Raw genomic sequence first — 19,779 nt, 5'->3', positions numbered from 1 at the left:
AGCACAAACCTTCCGCACGGAGGTATCCCAATGTACTTCCCGACAGTGACATACCTTTACCGCAAAAAATACTGGTCGCTCCAGGTACCGTTCCCCAGAGCTGGCTCCTGCCTCCCAGGCTACCGGCGCCACCCCACGTCGATTTACGTCGGGAAGGCGCCAAGGGCATGCTAAGCAGGCGACGGATGGTGCTGTGATGATACCTGCCTGCTGACGCAAAGCTTTCAAAACACAGGCCTCAACCTAGCATCACAGCATCCTTCCAAAGCACCCCAACACAGCTGGCACGGGATCTCGCCTGCTGTACCTTTTCATCCCAGCCATCAACACCGTTTTTGCCACCCCATCTCGATCTCGTACCGCCTCCCCAGCTTCACAGCAGAACAATGTCGTAATGGTCCCTGCGGTCCTCGGGGCACATCCTCGTCGACATCGTTTGTTTTCTCTTTCTTGCACCACCAAAAGCCAAAAGCCAACCATCGCCAACTTGCCGACACGAACAGCAGCAGCACCGAGACGCCGTTTGGCCGTCTGAGCGTCTCACCTGTCCTGCGTGCGTTCCTAGGGCATGGCAGGCGTGGACGCACTTTGGTAGTGCGTCCCGTCGATAATCCGTCCTCTCGAGATCGACACCACATCGCCACAACACCAAACCTTTCCCCCGACGAACCGCACGTGTCATGTCGTCCTCCAAGAACCCCCCGGCATCGCCGTCCGTGCTCTCCATTGCCTTCGACCGCCGTTCGCGCCGTGGCTCGGTTGGCAGCATGTCCGTGTCGTCCTACGTCGACAAAGAGCAGCTTGCTCAGGCACTCGACAAGATCCACACATCTGCCAGCCAATCCGACGTGCTCACGACGTTCAACGACTTTGGCTCGCCGCCCACCGCCGCACCTGTCGCCGAGGCCAAGGGCTCGGCCGGCGACTTGGTGCAGCAGGGCCTGAGCGGCTTCTACTCGCGATTGAAGGAGGCTGTTGTTGGTGGCAAGGCAGCTTCGCCAGCGACTTCGGATCCGGCGGGCGACGTCAGTGCCGACAGCCTGGAGGCAGAATCATCTGCAAAAGCTGGCACTGCGTCGCACTCGCACTCGCACACGCCAGCACACACACGTTCAAAGTCGTCCGTCTCGAGCCTCCCTCGTGGCGAGCACAGTGGCGGCGGTGTTTCCCACTCTGCCTCCAACGTGAACTCCGCTTTCAGTTCCAACCTCTCGTCCGACCTCCCAACGACGGTCACCTCTTCATCGGGCGGCATCACCTCCGATGGCCAGTCGCAGCCGCCCGTTTATTCCAAGGCCTCGTCCTTGACGACCATGTCCACGCAAAAGTCTTCTCAAAAACCTCCTTCCACCACCCAGGGTCTTCCCAACTTCGGCCGAGCAGAAGCGTCTGCTGCCGTTGTCGATACGTCTGGCGGCACCGGCGTCTTTGACATGACGCGAGACAACGGCAAACCGACCAGCGCGTATGCAGATGCGGTTTCCACCGGTGCGGCCGGGCTTGGCTCACACATGCATACGTCAGAAGTCGTCCCAACGTCAGCTGCCGGTCCTTCTACCAGCTCACGGCAGGCCCGCGATGACGTCAAGATTCCCGCCGTCATCGACCGCCTGAGTACGTCCGGCGTCCTGGGCGGAAAGCGCTCGCCCTCGGTCGCGACAGACGCCGGCACGGCCGAGACCAATTCCATCAGCACCTCCGCGCACAACTCGGTCTACCATGAGTCCTTTGCCCACGACGAGCGGCCCCAGCAGCTGCAGTCCGGCCAGATGCGCATACCCGGCACGACGACGAACGAGGGCGCGCCGGAGATGGTCAACGCCCGCTTAGAAAACATGCGCAAGCAGATCCAGAGCAAGGAGTTCTGGATGGCCGACGAGACGTGCAAGGAGTGCTTTCGCTGCGGCGACCCATTCTCGGCCTTCCGCCGCAAGCACCACTGCCGGACCTGCGGCTGGATCTTCGACGGCAAGTGCACATCGACCATATCGGGGCAGAAGTTTGGCGTGCCCGGCAATTTGCGCGTGTGTAAAAATTGCCTGGACATTATCAACCGTCGCTATGATAGCGGCTCCGACGACTCCGACGACCCGCGTCTGACGACCCTCCTCCGGACGAATACTGCATCGTCGAGGCCACCGCCCTCGGCGTCGCGGGTAAAAGGCGATGGCGACAACAGCATCCTCGAGCGCATTGACGACGCCGAGGACGACTCGAGGTCGATGACGGCACCTATGATGGCCATCCCTGCGACACGGCGCAAAGGTGACCCGTCCAACCGGAACTCGGCGATTCTGGAGATCGATGCGCCGCAGCTGAGCCGCCCTGGCTCGTCGCGGTCACTCATATCCCTCAACACGGGCCGGCCACCCTCCTCTGGCCACATTCGCCATCACTCGAAAGCCAACTTCCACTGGACGCACAAGACGCCCGCCGAAGACCGCGTTCCGTTTCGCAAGGACGTCGCCGATGAGATGGGCCGCAAATCCAAACTGCCCGCCTTCCACGACGACAACATCATCGACCCAGAGCTGGCGCCGTACATGTCGGACGAGTCCAGTGGCGATGAGCAGATGAGCATCTTTGCAACTATGGCCGGAAACGAAACCACGTCGTCCAGCTTGGACCCAGACAAGCCCAACTTCGGCCCCTTTATGAGCGCCGGCCGGAAGCATCGCGCCCGCGGCGAAAAGAGCATCAGCGGCCTCAGCTTCACCAGCCGTGGCCAGGAAAAGGACGACGGCGTACTGGCCATGTCGAACCACTCCCGCGTGCAGGGCCGTCACCGCAACATGAGCACCGCCAGTGCCACGGCCGGCCAGCACAATATGCGATCACCACGGTCCAAACCCGGCACGATGTTTAAGGGTCCGTCACTCTCAAGCGAGGGGCTGGGCCTGTTTGACAACCCCAGCAGCTTTGACAGCGGCCCGCCTGCGCGGCCACAGGGCGCGGGACCGCAGACCAAGCCGACAAAGTTGAGCGCCCCAAGTCTCAAGCACGTAAAACGCATGTTTCGGCAGTTGCTGGAGGACGCCTCCATTCCAAACCCAGCCGCCTGGGAAAAGACGCTTATCCCGCTTCTGCGGCGCTGTGCGGACGATGTTGACCCCAATACGCGCGAGGGCGACCGTATGGATATCCGCCACTATGTGAAGCTCAAGAAAATCCCCGGCGGCAAGCCCAGCGACAGCAGCTATGTGTCGGGCGTTATCTTCACCAAAAACCTTGCACTTAAGAGCATGCCGAGGCGCATTGCTCACCCGCGCATCCTCATTGTTTCGTTCCCCATCGAGTACCAGCGCCAGCAGCAGCACCAGTTTATGAGCCTTGAACCCGTCATGTCGCAGGAAAAGGAGTTTCTCAAGATGGTCGTTGCCCGCATCCGCAAGCACCAGCCCGAAGTCGTCTTGGCCCAGCGTAATGTCGCCGGGTTGGCACTGCAGTCACTCGCCGAGGCTGGCATCGCCGTGGCATACAACGTCAAGGCGTCTGTCATTGGCGCCGTGTCACGCTGTGTCGGCACGCCCATCATCTCCTCCATGGACATGCTGTCGCTGCCGATTGTTGTCGGGCGCTGCGCCGAGTTCGAAGTCAAGACGTTTGTCAACAATGACATCCCTGGCCGCAAAAAGACGTATATCTTCTTTTCCGGCTGTGAGAAATTCCTGGGCTGCACGATTGCTCTCCGTGGCGCATCCACGGCGCAGCTGTCTCGGATGAAGCAGATCACCGAGTTCATGGTATACGTTGTGTACAGCCTGAAACTCGAGTCGTGTCTCCTCAGCGACGCTGTTGTGCAGATGCCTCTTCAGCCTGACGCTACGGCTTCCGCTAAACCGGCCACCGCAGGACAATCGACAAATGACACCCAAGCGGCCTCAGCGAGCACCGGAGGCGAGAGTCAGGCCGACCGCAGCCCTGCTGCCTCGACGATGCTCTTGACAGACGGCGAGAGCCTGCACACGTCACAACCCGACGCGGGCAGTCTTTCGATACCGAGTCAATCGGATAACGCAGCAGCACCCGCACTGACCGCAGGACCGACCGCAGGACCGCCCGCCGAGACGGCTACCGATGCAGCTCCCGAACCTGCAGCCGAGGACAAGGAAACGCAGTCTGAGGCGGCCCCGCTCGAAACGTCCACGCCCTCCATACTCTCCCTCCAAGACGCACAGGTGCTGCATTTGCGCACGGCGCACGAAAACGTGCCGGCGCCGACATTTTACAGCGACATGGTAGAGAAGTACAAAACCAAGATCCTCTCTGCGTCGCCATTCGTCAAGTTCACCCAGCCATACCTTCTTGTCAAGGCACGTGAGCAAGAGACGCGCCTCCTGTACCTCAAGAAACTGCGTGATCAGGACATTGTTGAGGAGGAGCAGGACGACGATCAGGCGACGGCCGACGAAAAGGGCCCGCAGAGGCAGTTCCAGTTGATCAACCCCGAGATGGTGCACGAGATTGGGCGCAAGGCGCCCCGGCAGATCATGGAGGTCCTGCATGCCGTCCATGACGCCGAATACGACAAGGCATTCTACGCTTACCAAACAATGACGCGCCAGTGGGAGAACTACATCCAGGGCAACCTCGACCTCTTCGACCCGTACGCACACCAAAACATTGTCGTTCTCTACTCCCTTACATGCACAGAGACCAAGATCCCTTGCCTGGAGCCTGGCCTCATCGGGATCGCCTTCTACGAAGAACTTCCGGACCCGAACGGGCCTATGGACGCCGATTGCACGCTCGGCCAGTATGTGCAAGACTTGTGTGACGGCGCTGAGGAGCTCTGCCACGCCAACGGCTGCGACCGGCACATGTGGCAGCACCACCGCACCTATGTCCATGGCGAGGCCCGCGTCACATTTTTTGTTGAAACCGAGGCGAAACTACCGTCACCACCCGAGCTACCTGAAGGGCACGACCCCATCAGCGAGGACGATGAGGATACCATATACATGTGGAGCTACTGCAAGATCTGCAAACGCGACCTCACGGTAAAGCCGCTGTCGCCTAGCGCCTGGAAGTACTCGTTTGGCAAATACTTGGAGCTGCTCTTCTGGAGCAGGGGCCTGCGCCTGGTGGACGACACGGGCTGCTCGCACGACTGCCAAAAGGACCACATCCGTTACTTCCACTACCGCGGCTCGTCGGTGCGCATCCACTACGACCCCATTGACCTGCTGGAACTGGTCGTCCCACGCGCCCGTATCACGTGGAAGGTCGACCACGACCTCAAGCTGAAGAATGAAATCTTTACCAAGACGCAGGAACGCTGGCTACGGTTCATCATGTCCGTCAAGACGCGCATCAAGAGCATCCGCATCGATAGCGTGCTGCCCGAAAAGGAAAAAGACTGCCGCGCGGAGGTAGAGCGGCTGGCCAAAAAGGCGCACGAGGAGCACATCAAGGTGCTCCGGGGCCTGGAGCGGGCATACATGCAATCCAAGCACTACGAGGTCATTCCTCTCAATGCGACGATCCGCACCATGGCCGAAAAGATTGCCGAATGGGATGCGGCGTTTGCTAAATTTGAGGCGGACTACCTCTCCGACAAGGATGTGCGGCAATTGACTGTGATCCAGCTTAGGAAGATGTTTACGGACACCGAGGCGAAGGAATCGACCGACGGCGGCAGCGCGAGTGCCAGTGCTAGTGTCACGGGCAGCGAGGCCAAGACGCCCTCGACGGCTGCGGCCACGACGCAAAACTCCTTTACTGAGTCGGACGAGAAATCGAGCCCCCCGACATCCCAGCCGACGGACAGCGAGCCCCCTGCGATTGGCACTCTGGATGCCGCAACAACCACGGGCGGAGCTACTGAATGCACCGATTCCAGCACCAAGACTTCCGAAGGACAGCCAAAGGGCGAACCAGTTGTTCCTTCGGACCAGGTCGTGTCTCTTGATTTGGCGACACCCATCTCCCCGAGTACGACAAAGGCAGGCCTGGCTGGACCGCCTGCTCCAGTTTCGGCAGGAAACGCAGCTTCGACTGTGGCACCAACCCCAGAGAGCAAGGCTGAGACCACGACGATCGCCGCTGCCGATTCGGTGTCGAGCTTGCCAGTTCCTTCGGCGACTAGCGGGTCGGCCAGTCCATCCAAGCCCACCCGGTCGGCAGCGCCGCCGCCGCTCATGTCGCAGCAGTCGCTCACGGAAAAGGTGGAGCAGCTACGCCGCGAGTTTCAAGCACAATCCGCAGAAATCAACGAGGCTGCGCAAACCTTTGCCAACAATGGCGGCAGCAACAGTAGTAGCAACAGCGGCAGCAACAATGCCACCCAGGATGGTCCACAATACCCGCCACAACTGCAATCCCCGACCAAGTCGCAAGGTCGGCTAGTGCCCGAGCCGCGTGGTGCTGGGCAGTCCCGTAAAGCTGGCCCGCTCGTGTCGCCGCCTATGATGCGGGCCAGTACACAGCCGGTGGGTGTTGTGCCCCGGGCCAAGCACAGCAGCAACAAAGCGATTGCCGGGGTCGACGGAGCAGGGAGCGGCACAGATACCAGTGTCGCACCGGCCAAGGTCGAAAAGAAGTTCTCGGACCGCATCGGCCTCACGGCGCTGAAGAATCGCAAGACGGGGTCGTCGGCGATCCCGCGGTTCGTGCAGAAGCGCGATGCCAAGAAGGTGACAAGCCTGACGCAGCATTTTGAGCAGCTGAGTCGCGAGTTTGAGAAGGAGCGCAACCGCGAGCGGAGGCAGCAAGCAGCCAACATGCAACACCCGCGGGCGTACGTGCCCAAGTCGTCGGCGCGTGCCACGGTCGAGGTGTACGATAGCGTGGACCAGGCGGTGCAAGAACCCGGCCCTACAGACGACGAGCACCTGTTTGCGTCGCAACACAGCGAGGCGCGGTCGGCCGATTCGAACCCCACGACAGCAGCAACAGCAGCGACGGATGCACAGGCTACAGCTGCTTCGCCTTCCCCAGCAGGACCCGCAACTGATAAGGGGGGCACAGCAACCAAACAACCACAGCCGCATACTGATGATGCTGCCGTCGGGGCAGATTCCAAGGGCAAGGACAGCAATGGCGCCGACCAAGAAGCGTCTCCGACGACCGACGAGAGTGCACCGCCTTCACAGCAGCCATCCGATGAAACGGCCGATGGAGCCACCGAAGGCGAGACGGACGACCGAGAGCACAAAGACAAGAGTGCAGCCGGCTCGGATGACGAAGAGGGCGGCAGCTACGCGGACCAGTCGCTGGAAGACATCCTGCCCGACGTTGAGACGATTGCCGAACACCTGGAGCCGAGCGGGACGGTGCCCGCCGAGCTACAACAGGACAAGAAGTCGAACCTGATGAAGATGCTGAGCAACTTTTGGGCGGAGCGGTCGGCGAGTGGGTGGCCGGAACTCGAGTACCCGCTGCGACCGACGGACCACATCTTTATCGACTCGGACGTCATTGTGCGCGAGGACGAGCCGAGCTCGCTGATTGCGTTTGCGCTGAGCTCGGAGGACTACATTGCGAAGCTCGAGGACATCCGGCGCCAGGGACGGCGCGCGGCACGGAAAGAGCGCCGCAAGGGCAGCGGGGCTGTTCGTCACGGCGATGGCCAAGGCGACGACGAAGAAGGGGACGACGCAGAGGACGAAGGTGAAAGTGACTCCGACGAGAACGACGACTCCGACGACGAGAGAGAAGGAGGCAGCGCCGGCGGCAGCGATGCTGGAGACGCGAAGCACGACGGCGACAATCCGCACGAATGCGACAGCAGCGACGACAACGAGGGGGGCGGCCTCATGATGAAGGCCGCCAAGGGCAGAGCGGTGGCCGGCGAGGCGACTGTGCCAGCAGAAGAAGCAGCAGCCACCACGGCCAAGGACTTGGCCGCCAACGCGGCGCACATCGAAGCAACCGTCGCAGTGGATGCCGGCAAGAGCCAGAGCGAGCAGCAGCAGCTCCTAGCCGCGCCCGTCGACGCGTCCGAGACGCCGACACCGACACCCGTCCCGCAGGGCGAAGAACCCTTTGCGAACCCGGTGGCGCACGCGCTCGCGGCACCGCCCATGACCATCGACGAAGAGGAGCTGGAGCGCAGTCTGCTGCGGCCGACGGGGACGCACCTCAAGTACCAATTCACGGAGGGCTCGGCGCGGATGATGTGCAAGATCTTTTACGCGGAGCAGTTCGACGCGCTGCGGCGCAAATGCGGGGTGGCGGACCGGATCATCGAGTCGCTGTCGCGGTGCCTCAAGTGGGACTCCAAGGGCGGCAAGACGAAGTCGGTGTTCCTCAAGACGCTGGACGACCGGCTGGTGATGAAGTCGCTGTCGCCGGTGGAGACGGCGGCGTTTCTGCGGTTCGCGCCGTCGTACTTCCGGATCATGGCGGAGGCGCTGTTCCACGACCTGCCGTCGGTGATTGCCAAGATGCTGGGGTTCTTCCAGGTGATTGTCAAGAACGCAGCGACGGGCACGGAGATCAAGCTGGACCTGCTGATCATGGAGAACCTCTTTTACGACCGGCAGGAGACGCGCAAGTTCGACCTCAAGGGGTCGATGCGCAACCGCAAGATCCAGTCGACGGGCGAGCAGAACGAGGTGCTGCTGGACGAGAACATGGTCGAGTACATCTACGAGTCGCCGCTGTTTGCGCGCGAGCACGCCAAGAAGCTGCTGTGGGCGTCGGTGTGGAACGACACGCTGTTCCTGGCGCGGCAGAACGTGATGGACTACTCGCTGATGGTGGCGGTGGACGAGTCGCGCAAGGAGCTGGTGGTGGGCATCATCGACTGCATCCGCACGTACACGTGGGACAAGAAGCTGGAGAGCTGGATCAAGGACCGCGGCTTTGCGGGCGGCGGGCGCAACCGGCCGACGGTGACGAGTCCCAAGGAGTACAAGTCGCGGTTCCGCGAGGCCATGGACCGCTACATTCTGCAAGCGCCCAACTGCTGGCACCTGTTTGGCAACATGGGCTACTCGCATCCGTCCCAGGGGCAGCGCGCTCGCTTTGAAGATGAGTAGGGGAGAGAGACGGTGGAAAGAGACAATTGGGGGGCAAAGGAGGACAAGGAGACGAGGAAGACGACGAGGAGGACGACGAAGAGGAGGTAGACGTACTGGCGTTGTGGAATTCGCCTACCGGGAAGAATACTATAGACGAGACTGATTAGCGCACAGCGACTTATGAATAATGATGAGACGATCCTTTGCCTTGTGTGCATTGTGATGTGTGGGATTGCCGGCTCACGAAATCGAGGTGGTCATGATGAAGACGAGGCTGCACGTGGTAGAGGGATCACGCTAGTCATCACGGCTTCTTACAGGTGCTTGCTACACCGGATCTTCCAGCGAGATATGGACCCACTTATTTTACAACAGCTTTAAACCATATGTTGATGCTCAACCTTGCTCCCCAGTTACTTGCTCCCACACTCCCCACGTCCCACCATGTCCATCGACCTCAACTGGGAAACGCTCACGACGGGGCCGGACGGGCAGGAGCTGGCGCACCGGATACGCGACTTCATCCACAGCAAGTTCCAGACAGTGCCGCTGCCGCGCTTCATCAAGTCTGTGACGGTGCACGACTTTGAGTTTGGGTCCATCGGGCCGGAGCTTGAGCTCAAGGACATTACGGACCCACTGCCTGACTTTTACGAGGAGGACGGGGAGGACTGCAGCGACGACGAGGATGGCGACGGAAACAGCGACGAGAGCGACGAGAGCGACGACTATGGGCCACAGTTTAGCGACGACGAACGGCGGCGACGGCGACGGCGGCGCGACAACGGCCCAGACAGCCGGCAGCCGCGACGCGCCGACGACGGCCGTGGCAAAGGCATGCGGCACCACCATGGCCACCGTCATCATCAGCATCGCCACGAATTGAGCGGCAGCTCGCACCAGACGATCACGGGACTGGGCGGCGCAGCCACACCGGCGACGGCGGGAGCGACCGGCACGCGCGGTGGCGTGCCCGGCGGCACATCCAACCTGCTGCACCACTTTCATAGTCACCTGACCCCGGCCGGGTGGTCGGGGACGCAAACGCCGCTGGCCGCCATGGCAGGCGCGCATCTGGGCAGCAGCGGGCCGCAGGGCGGCCCGGGCGGCAGCGGCTACTTTTACCAGGACCACCACTACGCCTACACCGACAGCAGCATTCGTCAAGACGACGCGACACCACCACCGAGCCACAGCCGCAACCCGTCGCACAGCAGCTCCATCTCGGTGGGCGACTACTACCGCGACAACCTGCGACTCACGCCTAGCGGCGGCGGCGGCATGGCCTCGTCGCCGCCGTCCAATCTGCCGTCGCTGATGCAGCATCCGGCGCTGCGCGAGAAGCACAGCGTCTCGACGCTGGCGCCGACGTCGGCCGGCGGTGCATCACGGCCTGCGACACGCGATGGCATGCAGCAGACGCAGCAGCAGCAGCAGGCACCACATGTGCTGCAGATGCTAGGCGGCTCGGCGATTGACGACCACGATGACAGCAGCGAAGGCGACAACGAGATGGACAGGACGCTGCTGCTGGGACAGGCGACGGGTGGTCCTGGTGTCGGCGGGGCTCCAGGACCGTCTCCGTCGCCACGGTTTCGGCGAGAGCCTCGTGCCGAGGACATGCAGGCCGTGTTCCGCATCCGCTACGCGGGCGATGTCAAGCTGTTGCTGACGGCCGACATCCTGCTCGACTACCCGATGCCGAGCTTTGTGGGCATCCCCGTGCGGCTCAGCATCACCGGTCTGACCTTTGACGGCGTCGGCGTGCTCGCCAACATCCGCAAGCGCGTGCACTTTTGCTTCCTGAGCCCCGAGGACGCGCTGGCGGCTGTCGGCGACGACGAGGCCGAGGAGGGCGATGAGGACGGAGACAAGGACGACGGCCACGAAGGGAGAGACGAGGGCGACGTTGAGCGGCCTGCGCCCGCTACGCCGGGCCGACGACCGACGACCGCCGCCGCAGCTGCAGCATCGCCGGCGCCGTCCCACGGCCTGCCGCGCACGAAACTGGGCGGCCTGTTGCAAGAAGTGCGCGTCGAGAGCGAGATTGGGCAGCGCGAGAGCGGCAAGCAGAGCCTTAAAAACGTCGGCAAGGTCGAGCGCTTCGTGCTGGAGCAGGTGCGGCGCATCTTTGAAGAGGAGTTTGTGTATCCCAGTTTCTGGACATTTCTTGTTTGAGGGCAGGTTTCGTTATTGTAAAAAAATATAATAAAATAAAAACAAGGAAACATAATTGTACATTAAAAGAGACGCTCATCACCACCCCTCCATCACTACGTCAACGTGCTCTTGAACCCTTGGTACGCCGAGTTTATGTCCAGCTCCAGCTCGCGCGCCTGGCCCTCGTCCAGCACGTCCGTCGCCTTCATCTGGTTCAGCGTGATCAGCCATTGCACAATCTTGCCGCGGTTCTCAAAGTCGCGGTCCGTCACCTTGTTGACGGCATGGATCACGTCGGTCAGCAGGGGGTGTAGCTGGTCTTTGGCGAGCAGGCCCAGCCGCAGCGCGTCCAGAAACGTGATAAAGTCCTGTGTCGCTTCTAGAATCAGTGCGCCGCCGGGAGCATTACCACCGCCGCCGCCGCCGCCGCCGCCGCCTCCCAAACCACCACTTGAGAGCCCACCGCCACCAAGCCCGGTGCCGCCGTCGCCGTTGCCGTGGCCGTTTCCGTTGCCACCTCCACCGCCTCCACCGCCGCCGCCGCTACCGGCAATCAGCGCCGTCGACGGCATGCCGGCGCGTATCCGCTCGGTAGCGCGGGGGACTTCGAGCTGCGCAGGTCAGTGTCTGTGGATGTGGTGTGAAAATGGAGATGGAGACGAGGCTGCCACGTACATCCCACTCTTGTTTGAATTCGTCGAGGCTGCCATAGGCCGCCGCCACCGCCTCGTCCTTGAGGATCGAGTTGTACTGCTTGAGCGAGCGCTCGCAGATCTCCGTGTAGTCCGCCTCGGGCACCGCGTCCTTGAGAAACGCCTTTTCCAGCTCGTCAATGGTCACGATAATGCTGAAAATCTCCGCCAGCGACTCTTGCATGTCGCGCTCCGCCCGCGTCTCCGCCAGCTTGACCTCATCGTCGAGGTTGATCGTCGCCGACGGCGTCGTGTTCGGCACGTAGCTCGGCGGCAGCGGTGCGTACGACTGCCGCGGAATCATGGTCGGCGATCGTCTGCGGGCAAACTTGGTAAGGTCGGCATGGCCCGTCGATGGCCGTGTGGGAGGATGGGGGAGCGTGGGAGAGAGCGCCGTTGATTCGACTTGAGTGTTGGATATAGAGGTCGACAAGCAGTAGGCATGAAGGCACGGCTGTTGTCTCTGTCTACGTAATTGCAGTACAGTGGGCCGTAGCTTCCCTAGAGCACTCGCAGCACCGTCTCTTCAGTGCATTCGCCGACCCCACCAAGACCACCTGACTGGCGGCAGAATTGACCGCCGCCTCACCGCCTTTCCCAACCAGACTATCGTACGCGGTAGCGCCTTCCCGATAAGATGTCCGATAACAACTTTTTTTTTTTTGAGCATAGCGACCATTTGGGCAAGAGAGGTTTTTAGAAGCCGTTTCTGGGAAACTGCAACCAACACCAAACATCCACCCTCCCCTCCCCCTTACACAACAATCACCAACCATCGTCGCCGAGTGTCCGACAGCCAATTTCCAACAACACTCGCCCGCCACGATGGCCGTCGCCAAGAAAAACGCAAAGGCGACCCGCAAGTTCGAGAAGAAGCACCTCAAGGGCGTTCTCGAGAAGCGCAAGGCCTCGGCCAAGATCAAGCAGCGGAACATACTCCAGGAGAAGAAGAAAGCCAAGCGCAGCCAAGATGCTGCCTTCTACAAGGGCGCCGCGTCCGCCACGGGTGCCAACGGCGAAACCGTGGGCTCGGGCCCGCGCTCGAAGCGGCCGGACGCCAAGGTCAGCGAGATGAGCGTGGACGACTTTTTCCAGGGCGGCTTCCAGATCCTCGACAAGGAGGAGGGCGGCAAGGGCAAGGGGAAGGCCAAGGGCAAGGACAAGGCGGAAAAGGCGGACACGAAGGCACAGCTCGGCAAGCGGAAACGCAACGGTGCGGCAGCCGCAGGCGAGGATGACAGTGCGTCAGCCAGCGGCGGCTCCGACTCTGAGAACGAGCCCGAGTACGACGCCGTGGCCCCGAGCGACGACAGCGACGAGGACGACAACTTGGACCTGGACGCGGCCGACATTGGCATGACAAAGGAGGCCATGGAAGCCCTGGCCGAGAAGGATCCCGAGTTTTACAAGTTCTTGAAGGAAAACGACCCGGAGGCGCTCGACTTTGACGAGGACGCCGATCTGAGCGGCCTGGGTGGTGGTGACGACGAAGACGAAGACGACGAGGACGATGAGGACGACGAGGACGCCAAACGGCCCAGAAAGAAGCAGAAGGCGGCCAAGGCCGCGGCACCTCGCGACAACGAGCTCACGCGACCCATGATCGCCAAGTGGGAGGCGTCCATGGCGGAATCCTTCTCGCTGCGTGCGGCCCGCCAGGCCGTCCTTGCGTTCCGCTGCGCCGCCCACCTCAACGAGGATGCCGACGAGGCCGCCTCGCTCTCGCAGCGCTTCGCCATCAAGAGCCCCAACGTCTTCCACGACATTCTGGTCGTCGCCCTCAAGCACGTCCCGCTCGTCCTGCAGCACCACATCCCCGTCAAGGAGTCCTCCACCCACCGCGTCTACGTCCAGACCGAGAGCAAAAAGTTCAAGGCCCTGTCTGCCCTCATCCGCAGCTTTGCCTCGTCGGTTCTGCACCTGCTCTCGACCCTGTCCGACGACGGCACCCTCAAGCTGACCCTGTCCGCGCTGACGCCGCTGCTGCCGTACCTGCTGTCCTTCCGCAAGGTGCTCAAGCAGCTCGTCAAGTCCGTCGTCGGCTTCTGGGCCCAGCCCGCCAGCAGCCAGACCACGCGCATCACTGCCTTCCTGGTGCTGCGCCGCCTCGTGGTCATTGGCGACAAGGGCGTGCGCGAGTCCGTGCTCAAGGCCACCTACCAGGGCCTCGTCCAGGGCAGCCGCGCCACCAACTCCAACACCATTGCCGGCATCAACTTGATGAAGAACTCCGCCGCCGAGCTGTGGGGCCTCGACCCAGCCATCGGCTACACCACCGCCTTCGCCTCCATCCGCCAGCTGGCCATCCACCTGCGCAACAGCATCGTCCACAACCAGAACAACGCGTTCCGCAACGTCTACAACTGGCAGTACGTCCACTCGCTCGACTTTTGGTCGTGCGTCCTGGCCGAGCACTGCAGCCCCACGGCCACAGCCGCTGCCGGCAGCGGCGGCGGCGACGACAGCCAGCTGAAGCTGCTCGTGTACCCGCTTGTCCAGGTCACCCTGGGCGCCATGCGCCTCATCCCGACCGCCGCCTACTTCCCGCTGCGCTTCCAGCTATTCCGGTCGCTGCTGCGCGTCTCGCGCGCCACCGGCACCTACATCCCGCTCGCCCCCGTCCTGCTCGAGGTCCTCAACTCGGCCGACATGAAGAAGGCCGCCAAGATCAGCACCGAGAAGCAGCTCGACTTTGCCGTCGCCTACAAGGCCCCCAAGTCGCTGCTGCACACCACCGTCTACCAGACCGCCGTCGGCGAGCAGGTCGTCGAGCTGCTGTCCGAGTACTTTGCGCTCTGGGCCACCAGCATCGCCTTCCCCGAGTTCGCCCTGCCCGTCGTCATCATGCTCAAGCGCTGGATCAAGGACGCCCGCAAGCGCGGCGGCAAGAACGGCCGTCAGCTCAACAACAAGGTCGTCAGCGGCCTCGTGCTCGTCGTCCAGAAGCTCGAAGCCAACGCCGCCTTCATCGAGGCCAAGCGCGCCCACGTCACCTTTGCCCCGCGCGACCGCACCCAGGTCGACGCCTTCCTCAAGGACTTTGACTGGCAAAAGACCCCCGTCGGCGCCTTTGTCGTTGCCCAGCGCAAGGCGAGCGCCGAGCGGCAGCGTGTGCTGGAGGAGACGCGCAAGCAGGAGGACGCCCGGCGGCAGGAGGAGAAGAAGCAGCTGCAAGCGGCGCGGCTGGACGAGGACAACGGCGAGGAGGAGGAAGAGGAGGAAGAGGAGGAAGAGGAGGAAGAGGAGGAAGAGGAGGAAGAGGAGGAGGAGGAGGATGAGGATGAGGAGGAAATCGAGTTGGAGAGTGATGACGAGGACATCGAAAGCGACGATGACGAAGAGGAAGACGAGTAATTTCACGGCGCGGCTATACAAAAGTTGTTTCTCTTACCACATTCTTCTTTTTTCCCCATTTATTGTTGGCATAGGTATCGGGCATACTGGATTCGAGTTTATTTTTGCGGTTTACTCCATTGCGGCAGTCTCTTTTTGGAAGTTCCCCGTTCATACGTATTTCGCTCTGTTTCGAATAGAGTCTCATTATTACCGCCGTATTTTCTACAGAAAGGCAACGAAAAGCAACGCAGTCGTAAACATGCAAATCAAATGTGCCAGCCCAGTCAGTCCCTCAAGCCCCTCGAATCGCCATCTACCGCATTCCACTGAACCATCACTTACCACGCACAGTGGCCACCATCGATGCGCAGATCGCTGCCCGTCATGAAGCTGCTGGCATCGCTCAGCAGGAAAACTGCCGCACCCCGGTACTCGTCCGGCGTGCTGAGACGCCCTAGCATGTTGCCGTTGGCCCAGTCCGACCGCCGCTCCGGGTACTTGTCAAACAGCGCCTCCGTCATGGCCGTCACAATGTAGCCCGGCGAGATGGTGTTCACCCGGATGCCGTACTCGCCCCACTCCGATGCCAGGTTGCGGCCTAGCTGGATCACCGCCGCCTTGGACGCGTTGTACGCCGGGCAGATCAGGCCCCGGTTCGCCACCGTGCCGCTCATGCTTGCAATCAGCGCGAGGCTGCCCTTCTTCTGGCCCAGCCGCACCATCTGCCGCGCCACCGCCTGTGCCGTCAGGAACACGCCCGTCACGTTGGTTGCCATCATCTTGTCCACGTCTGCGCCGGTGTACTCCAGCGCCGGTGTCTCCTGCTGGATGCCTGCCGCCGCCACCAGACCGTCCAGGTGGCCGTGCTGGTCGGCAATGCCCTTGATCAGGTCGTTGAGCTTCTCCTCCTCGCGCACGTCCACACGGTGGTAGGTCAGCGATGAGCCAAGGCTCTTGGCCTTCTCGGCCACGCGCGCAAAGTCGGGTGACGGCTCGGGCAGGCGGTCGAGGGCATGGACTAGATGGAAGTTAGACCACAAAAAAAAGAAAACGTTTAAAGACGGCGTCGATCGCAAATCACAACCAAGCGCGAACGCGAGACGTACCATGTGCACCGGCTTCCAGGATCGCCTCGGCCTGCACCAGACCCAGACCACGGGCAGCACCCGACACCACGACCACCTTGTCCTTGAGGCTGAACTCGGGCAACACCTGTTTGTTAGTCAGGGTCGCAAACGTCGGCTGAGACTGCCGTCGGAAAAGCCGGCCAGGGGCCGCGCCCAAAGCCGAAGCAGCCATCGGACGCATTGCCGAGAAGGGAGTGCGTGTTGCGACGCAAAGAAGATGTCTTACTGGAGAGGCCATTTTGTGAAAATGTGAGAGTATAAGAGTGTGACCAGGTGAGTGTGGATGGAGGGCAGCTGTCGAGTAGTATGTCTCGTGAAGGTTGCTGAAGACGGGTAGTTTCTGTTTGGGATGTTGGGGATGCTGAGAAACACGCTTAAGAAGGAGAGAGGGAAGGAACGAAGCAAAGGAAAGGGGAAAGGGCACAAAGATGGCTTTATAGTTTCCTTTCGGAAAGAACACAAGCAGCAGCCCTGGAAAAGGAAGTGCGATGTAAGTACGGCAGGAGTGACAGAGGTCTCGGGGGAAGAGTTGACGAGGGATGCACCAAAAGGGAAGGCGGGTCTGGGCTGGTGTGCTGAGACACGCAAGCTCCTTCTACAAAGGGCAAGAAAAAATATTAGTTAAAATAATTGCATCAACGGAAAGAACAATGGTCGGGAATGCCAAATGCTTAGGGCAGTGAACGCGGCGCGCGACAGGCGTGGCAAGCACAACCGGAGTATCTCAAAGAAGGAAGGCACGATGGATGTCATGGACAGGATGGGAAGCGAAGCTGCTCCTCACCACCTCCACACTTTTCTCCGCACCTTACACCCCCCCTCCCCTACTCCCTGTTTCTCACCCCTTCGTCCCAATTAGCTTCACTTCTTCTCTGCATCTTTGGAGTCTGGGTCTGCTCATCTCACTTCACACCCACAGCGTGCGCTAGTCACCAGCCTACGGCCTACGGGCTACTATTTCCATCCATATCGCCTCCCCCTCCCGTCCTCTCTCTTGAATCTTGGCGCCACAAGCAGGAGGCACGACAGCCGGAAAAAAGACCAGAAATAACAACAAAGTCGACTATGCCGGCTCTGGCCTTTGCGCAGTGCATCCGATGATGCAGCAGGATGCGAGACTCACGGCTTCTGTGATCATCCTCTGGCCTCATCGTGGCCCAATGTCGTGCAGAAACCATCCGGCGGCAGGACGAGCAGGTTCCAAAGGATGTCGTCCTGAGCGGAAGACACGACCGCGTCAATTGAAACATGGGCTGTGGTTGTGGTTGTGGCTTCAAGCCTGGGCGTATCAAAAACCCGGCTCCCACATAACGCAGTTGGATGGTTGGGTGGTGGTGCAGGTGTCCATTGCCTATTGTGGTCATACAAAGTCCAGACGCTCACCGCACACAATGTGTACATGCACGCTGCAATGCGATGGCACAGCATGCAGAGTACGATGTACAGATGCAAAGGCCGCGTGCCGCTCCACATCGAGCTTGTTGCTCAGCATCAAACAGACTGTATTTCACATACCGGACCCTTATTGAGTGCACGCACCGGAAATGACGCAAAGAAAAGTCAAAATAGAAGGACCGAGACTAACAAAAGAGACAGGTGCAAAATCCCGGCAACCCGAAATGCATGGCGGAGCAGAGCCCAGACAGCTAGCATCATGGCAGCTCAAAACATAAAAAATTAGCTGCGCCGACATTGCGGACTACGACACGAGGGCAGTGGCTTCGTCCTTTATTCTTCCGAGCCAGTTCGTTGTGCGTACTTGGTGCAGACGTGACGGACTGGACACAATAGTCTGTCGCGAACAACTAGTCAACCGGACCCCTCCCTTGGTGTTTCTCGCATTTTACGTCTACGACGTATTGCATCTACGAGGTACGGAGTAGTATCTCTCGCCGCTCTTGTGCTGGTGCAGCTTCCTTTTAACTGCGGATTGCCGTTTTGGGTAATCCGCCAACCAGACCAGATGCAGATCCGTGGTATTAGTCGACCATCAAAGTTTCTCCAGCTTCTCCAAGCCCCAGTTTCCGCTCCCCAGTCGTTTTAGCGTTCCTCCTGTTCGTGGAATCTGGATACCAAAAGGTCTCGACTTGCCCAACAGGTCCTGAGGCCCCGAATACTGATAATTTACGGCTCCTTGAGGAGGACAATAGGGGCAAGAGAGGGTCTTCATTGGCCGCGTGCTCTCTGATCCAGCTACAGAGAAAATTAAGACGTTCTTGAAAATTTCTGCAGGTCTGGAGCCGTCGGCGGAACACGTTCGCCTCTGTACGATGCCGTGACGTAGTAAGCCGACGAACGAGCTGCAGGCAACTAATACGGAAATGCAGCATCCACTTCTCAACAATACGACCTGGCAAAAGCCGAGGAGCTGAGTTGTCCTTGCGACTTCTTTATGTCATGCAATATGCCTCCCACTCTCAACGACGGGTGATGTATTTTATTCCTTCCTCGATCGCCTTCGCAAATTTGACGAGACAATAAGGTATCTAAAGCACTCAAAACAGAATGGTCCAGAGCGAGGCGGAGATATCCCATATTTCGTCCTCTTGGCCGTCGCTTTCTTCTCAGTGCCGGTGCGGGACGGAGCACTCTTCCGGTGGCAGATGGCCGAATGCCCATGGTTTAGCTGCACGTTGGTCAATCACAACGAGCCGCAGTACACCCACCACCCATGCTGCGACCGTTGCAATCACTGGCTATTGGTCGTGCAATGCCACGCAACGCAACCATTGCCTCACTTGTTAACGTCCTCGCTCACACTACCAAACTTTTACCGGAAATTTTCTCCTCTTTTTGTCCATTTTGCATTGCTCACGCCCCCTTCTCTGCAGGCCGTTGCATCTCCAACAGAATGCAGCGGCCGGCATATTTCAGCACATGCACTCCGCATCGAGCATATGCAATGCACCTCTTTTGGCAATGACAAACCTGTTGAGTGGGAAGGAAACAACCGCCTCTTTTTGTCATTATTTTTATCCCGGGCCCGAGAACGGCATCAGCGTCGACGAGCGACAATAGCAATGAAGGGCAGGGAGGGACGGTGACAAAGGTATCACGAGATCTCGAGGCGCAAAAAACACTCCAATGACGAAAACCCAGTTGAGTGACGGGAGATCGACACTGAATGAGCTGAGCAACCCCGTACCAGCGACGGGGCCAGAAGAGGTGCCGGCGAATACAGCGATGAACGAACGTTGTCAGCGGTTATGAGATTGTGTGGATTTGAGTCCTGTTTGGTGGGCTCTCTCCGTTTCCAGTGGTTGTCTTCGTTTCATTTTTCGGTGTTTGCCTCCCAACAAGATTTGAATAAAACTAATATTTATTTTGAAAAGGTTTATGCTCACTCTTCGACGATTCCAGCCTGGTTGGAATTGGATGGACAACAACATGATCTGATAAAGCCATCGTCGCCGCCTTAGACGATCCGCATCGCGCTCAGCATGGCCCAAGCACACTTACAAGCACACTTACAAGCAATATTTTCCATAGTGCTGAATG

General features: G+C 60.1%; 5 protein-coding genes across 5 annotated transcripts; 3 read left to right on the top strand and 2 right to left on the bottom strand.

The window, feature by feature from the left end:
* Window positions 1–680: 680 nt before the first annotated feature.
* Window positions 681–8,984, top strand: SPSK_04789 (1-phosphatidylinositol-3-phosphate 5-kinase; the record flags this gene model as incomplete). Its single annotated transcript, XM_016731554.1, has 1 exon — window positions 681–8,984. One exon carries the CDS (start codon window positions 681–683, stop codon window positions 8,982–8,984), a length of 8,304 nt encoding a protein of 2,767 aa, XP_016583529.1.
* Window positions 8,985–9,410: 426 nt separating this feature from the next.
* SPSK_05155 (ERMES complex subunit MDM12) lies at window positions 9,411–11,144 on the top strand (the record flags this gene model as incomplete). The annotated part of the gene is made up of 1 exon (XM_016731905.1): window positions 9,411–11,144. The coding sequence occupies one exon, from the start codon at window positions 9,411–9,413 to the stop codon at window positions 11,142–11,144; it is 1,734 nt and encodes a 577-aa protein (XP_016583528.1).
* A 95-nt stretch (window positions 11,145–11,239) lies between these two features.
* On the bottom strand, window positions 11,240–12,122 carry SPSK_05492 (ESCRT-I complex subunit VPS28; the record flags this gene model as incomplete). The annotated part of the gene is made up of 2 exons (XM_016732237.1): window positions 11,240–11,737; window positions 11,802–12,122. 2 exons carry the CDS (start codon window positions 12,120–12,122, stop codon window positions 11,240–11,242), a joined length of 819 nt encoding a protein of 272 aa, XP_016583527.1.
* Window positions 12,123–12,643: 521 nt separating this feature from the next.
* On the top strand, window positions 12,644–15,172 carry SPSK_04967 (nucleolar complex protein 2; the record flags this gene model as incomplete). Its single annotated transcript, XM_016731725.1, has 1 exon — window positions 12,644–15,172. One exon carries the CDS (start codon window positions 12,644–12,646, stop codon window positions 15,170–15,172), a length of 2,529 nt encoding a protein of 842 aa, XP_016583526.1.
* Window positions 15,173–15,492: 320 nt separating this feature from the next.
* SPSK_05420 (short chain dehydrogenase) lies at window positions 15,493–16,519 on the bottom strand (the record flags this gene model as incomplete). The annotated part of the gene is made up of 2 exons (XM_016732168.1): window positions 15,493–16,172; window positions 16,261–16,519. The coding sequence occupies 2 exons, from the start codon at window positions 16,517–16,519 to the stop codon at window positions 15,493–15,495; spliced, it is 939 nt and encodes a 312-aa protein (XP_016583525.1).
* Window positions 16,520–19,779: the final 3,260 nt, after the last annotated feature.

Source organism: Sporothrix schenckii (assembly GCF_000961545.1).
Source record: "Sporothrix schenckii 1099-18 chromosome Unknown Cont49, whole genome shotgun sequence".
In the NCBI taxonomy this organism is placed as follows: Eukaryota; Fungi; Ascomycota; class Sordariomycetes; order Ophiostomatales; family Ophiostomataceae; genus Sporothrix; species Sporothrix schenckii.
Note: the sequence above shows the minus strand (reverse complement) of the source record. Positions and strands in the feature narration are given on the sequence as shown.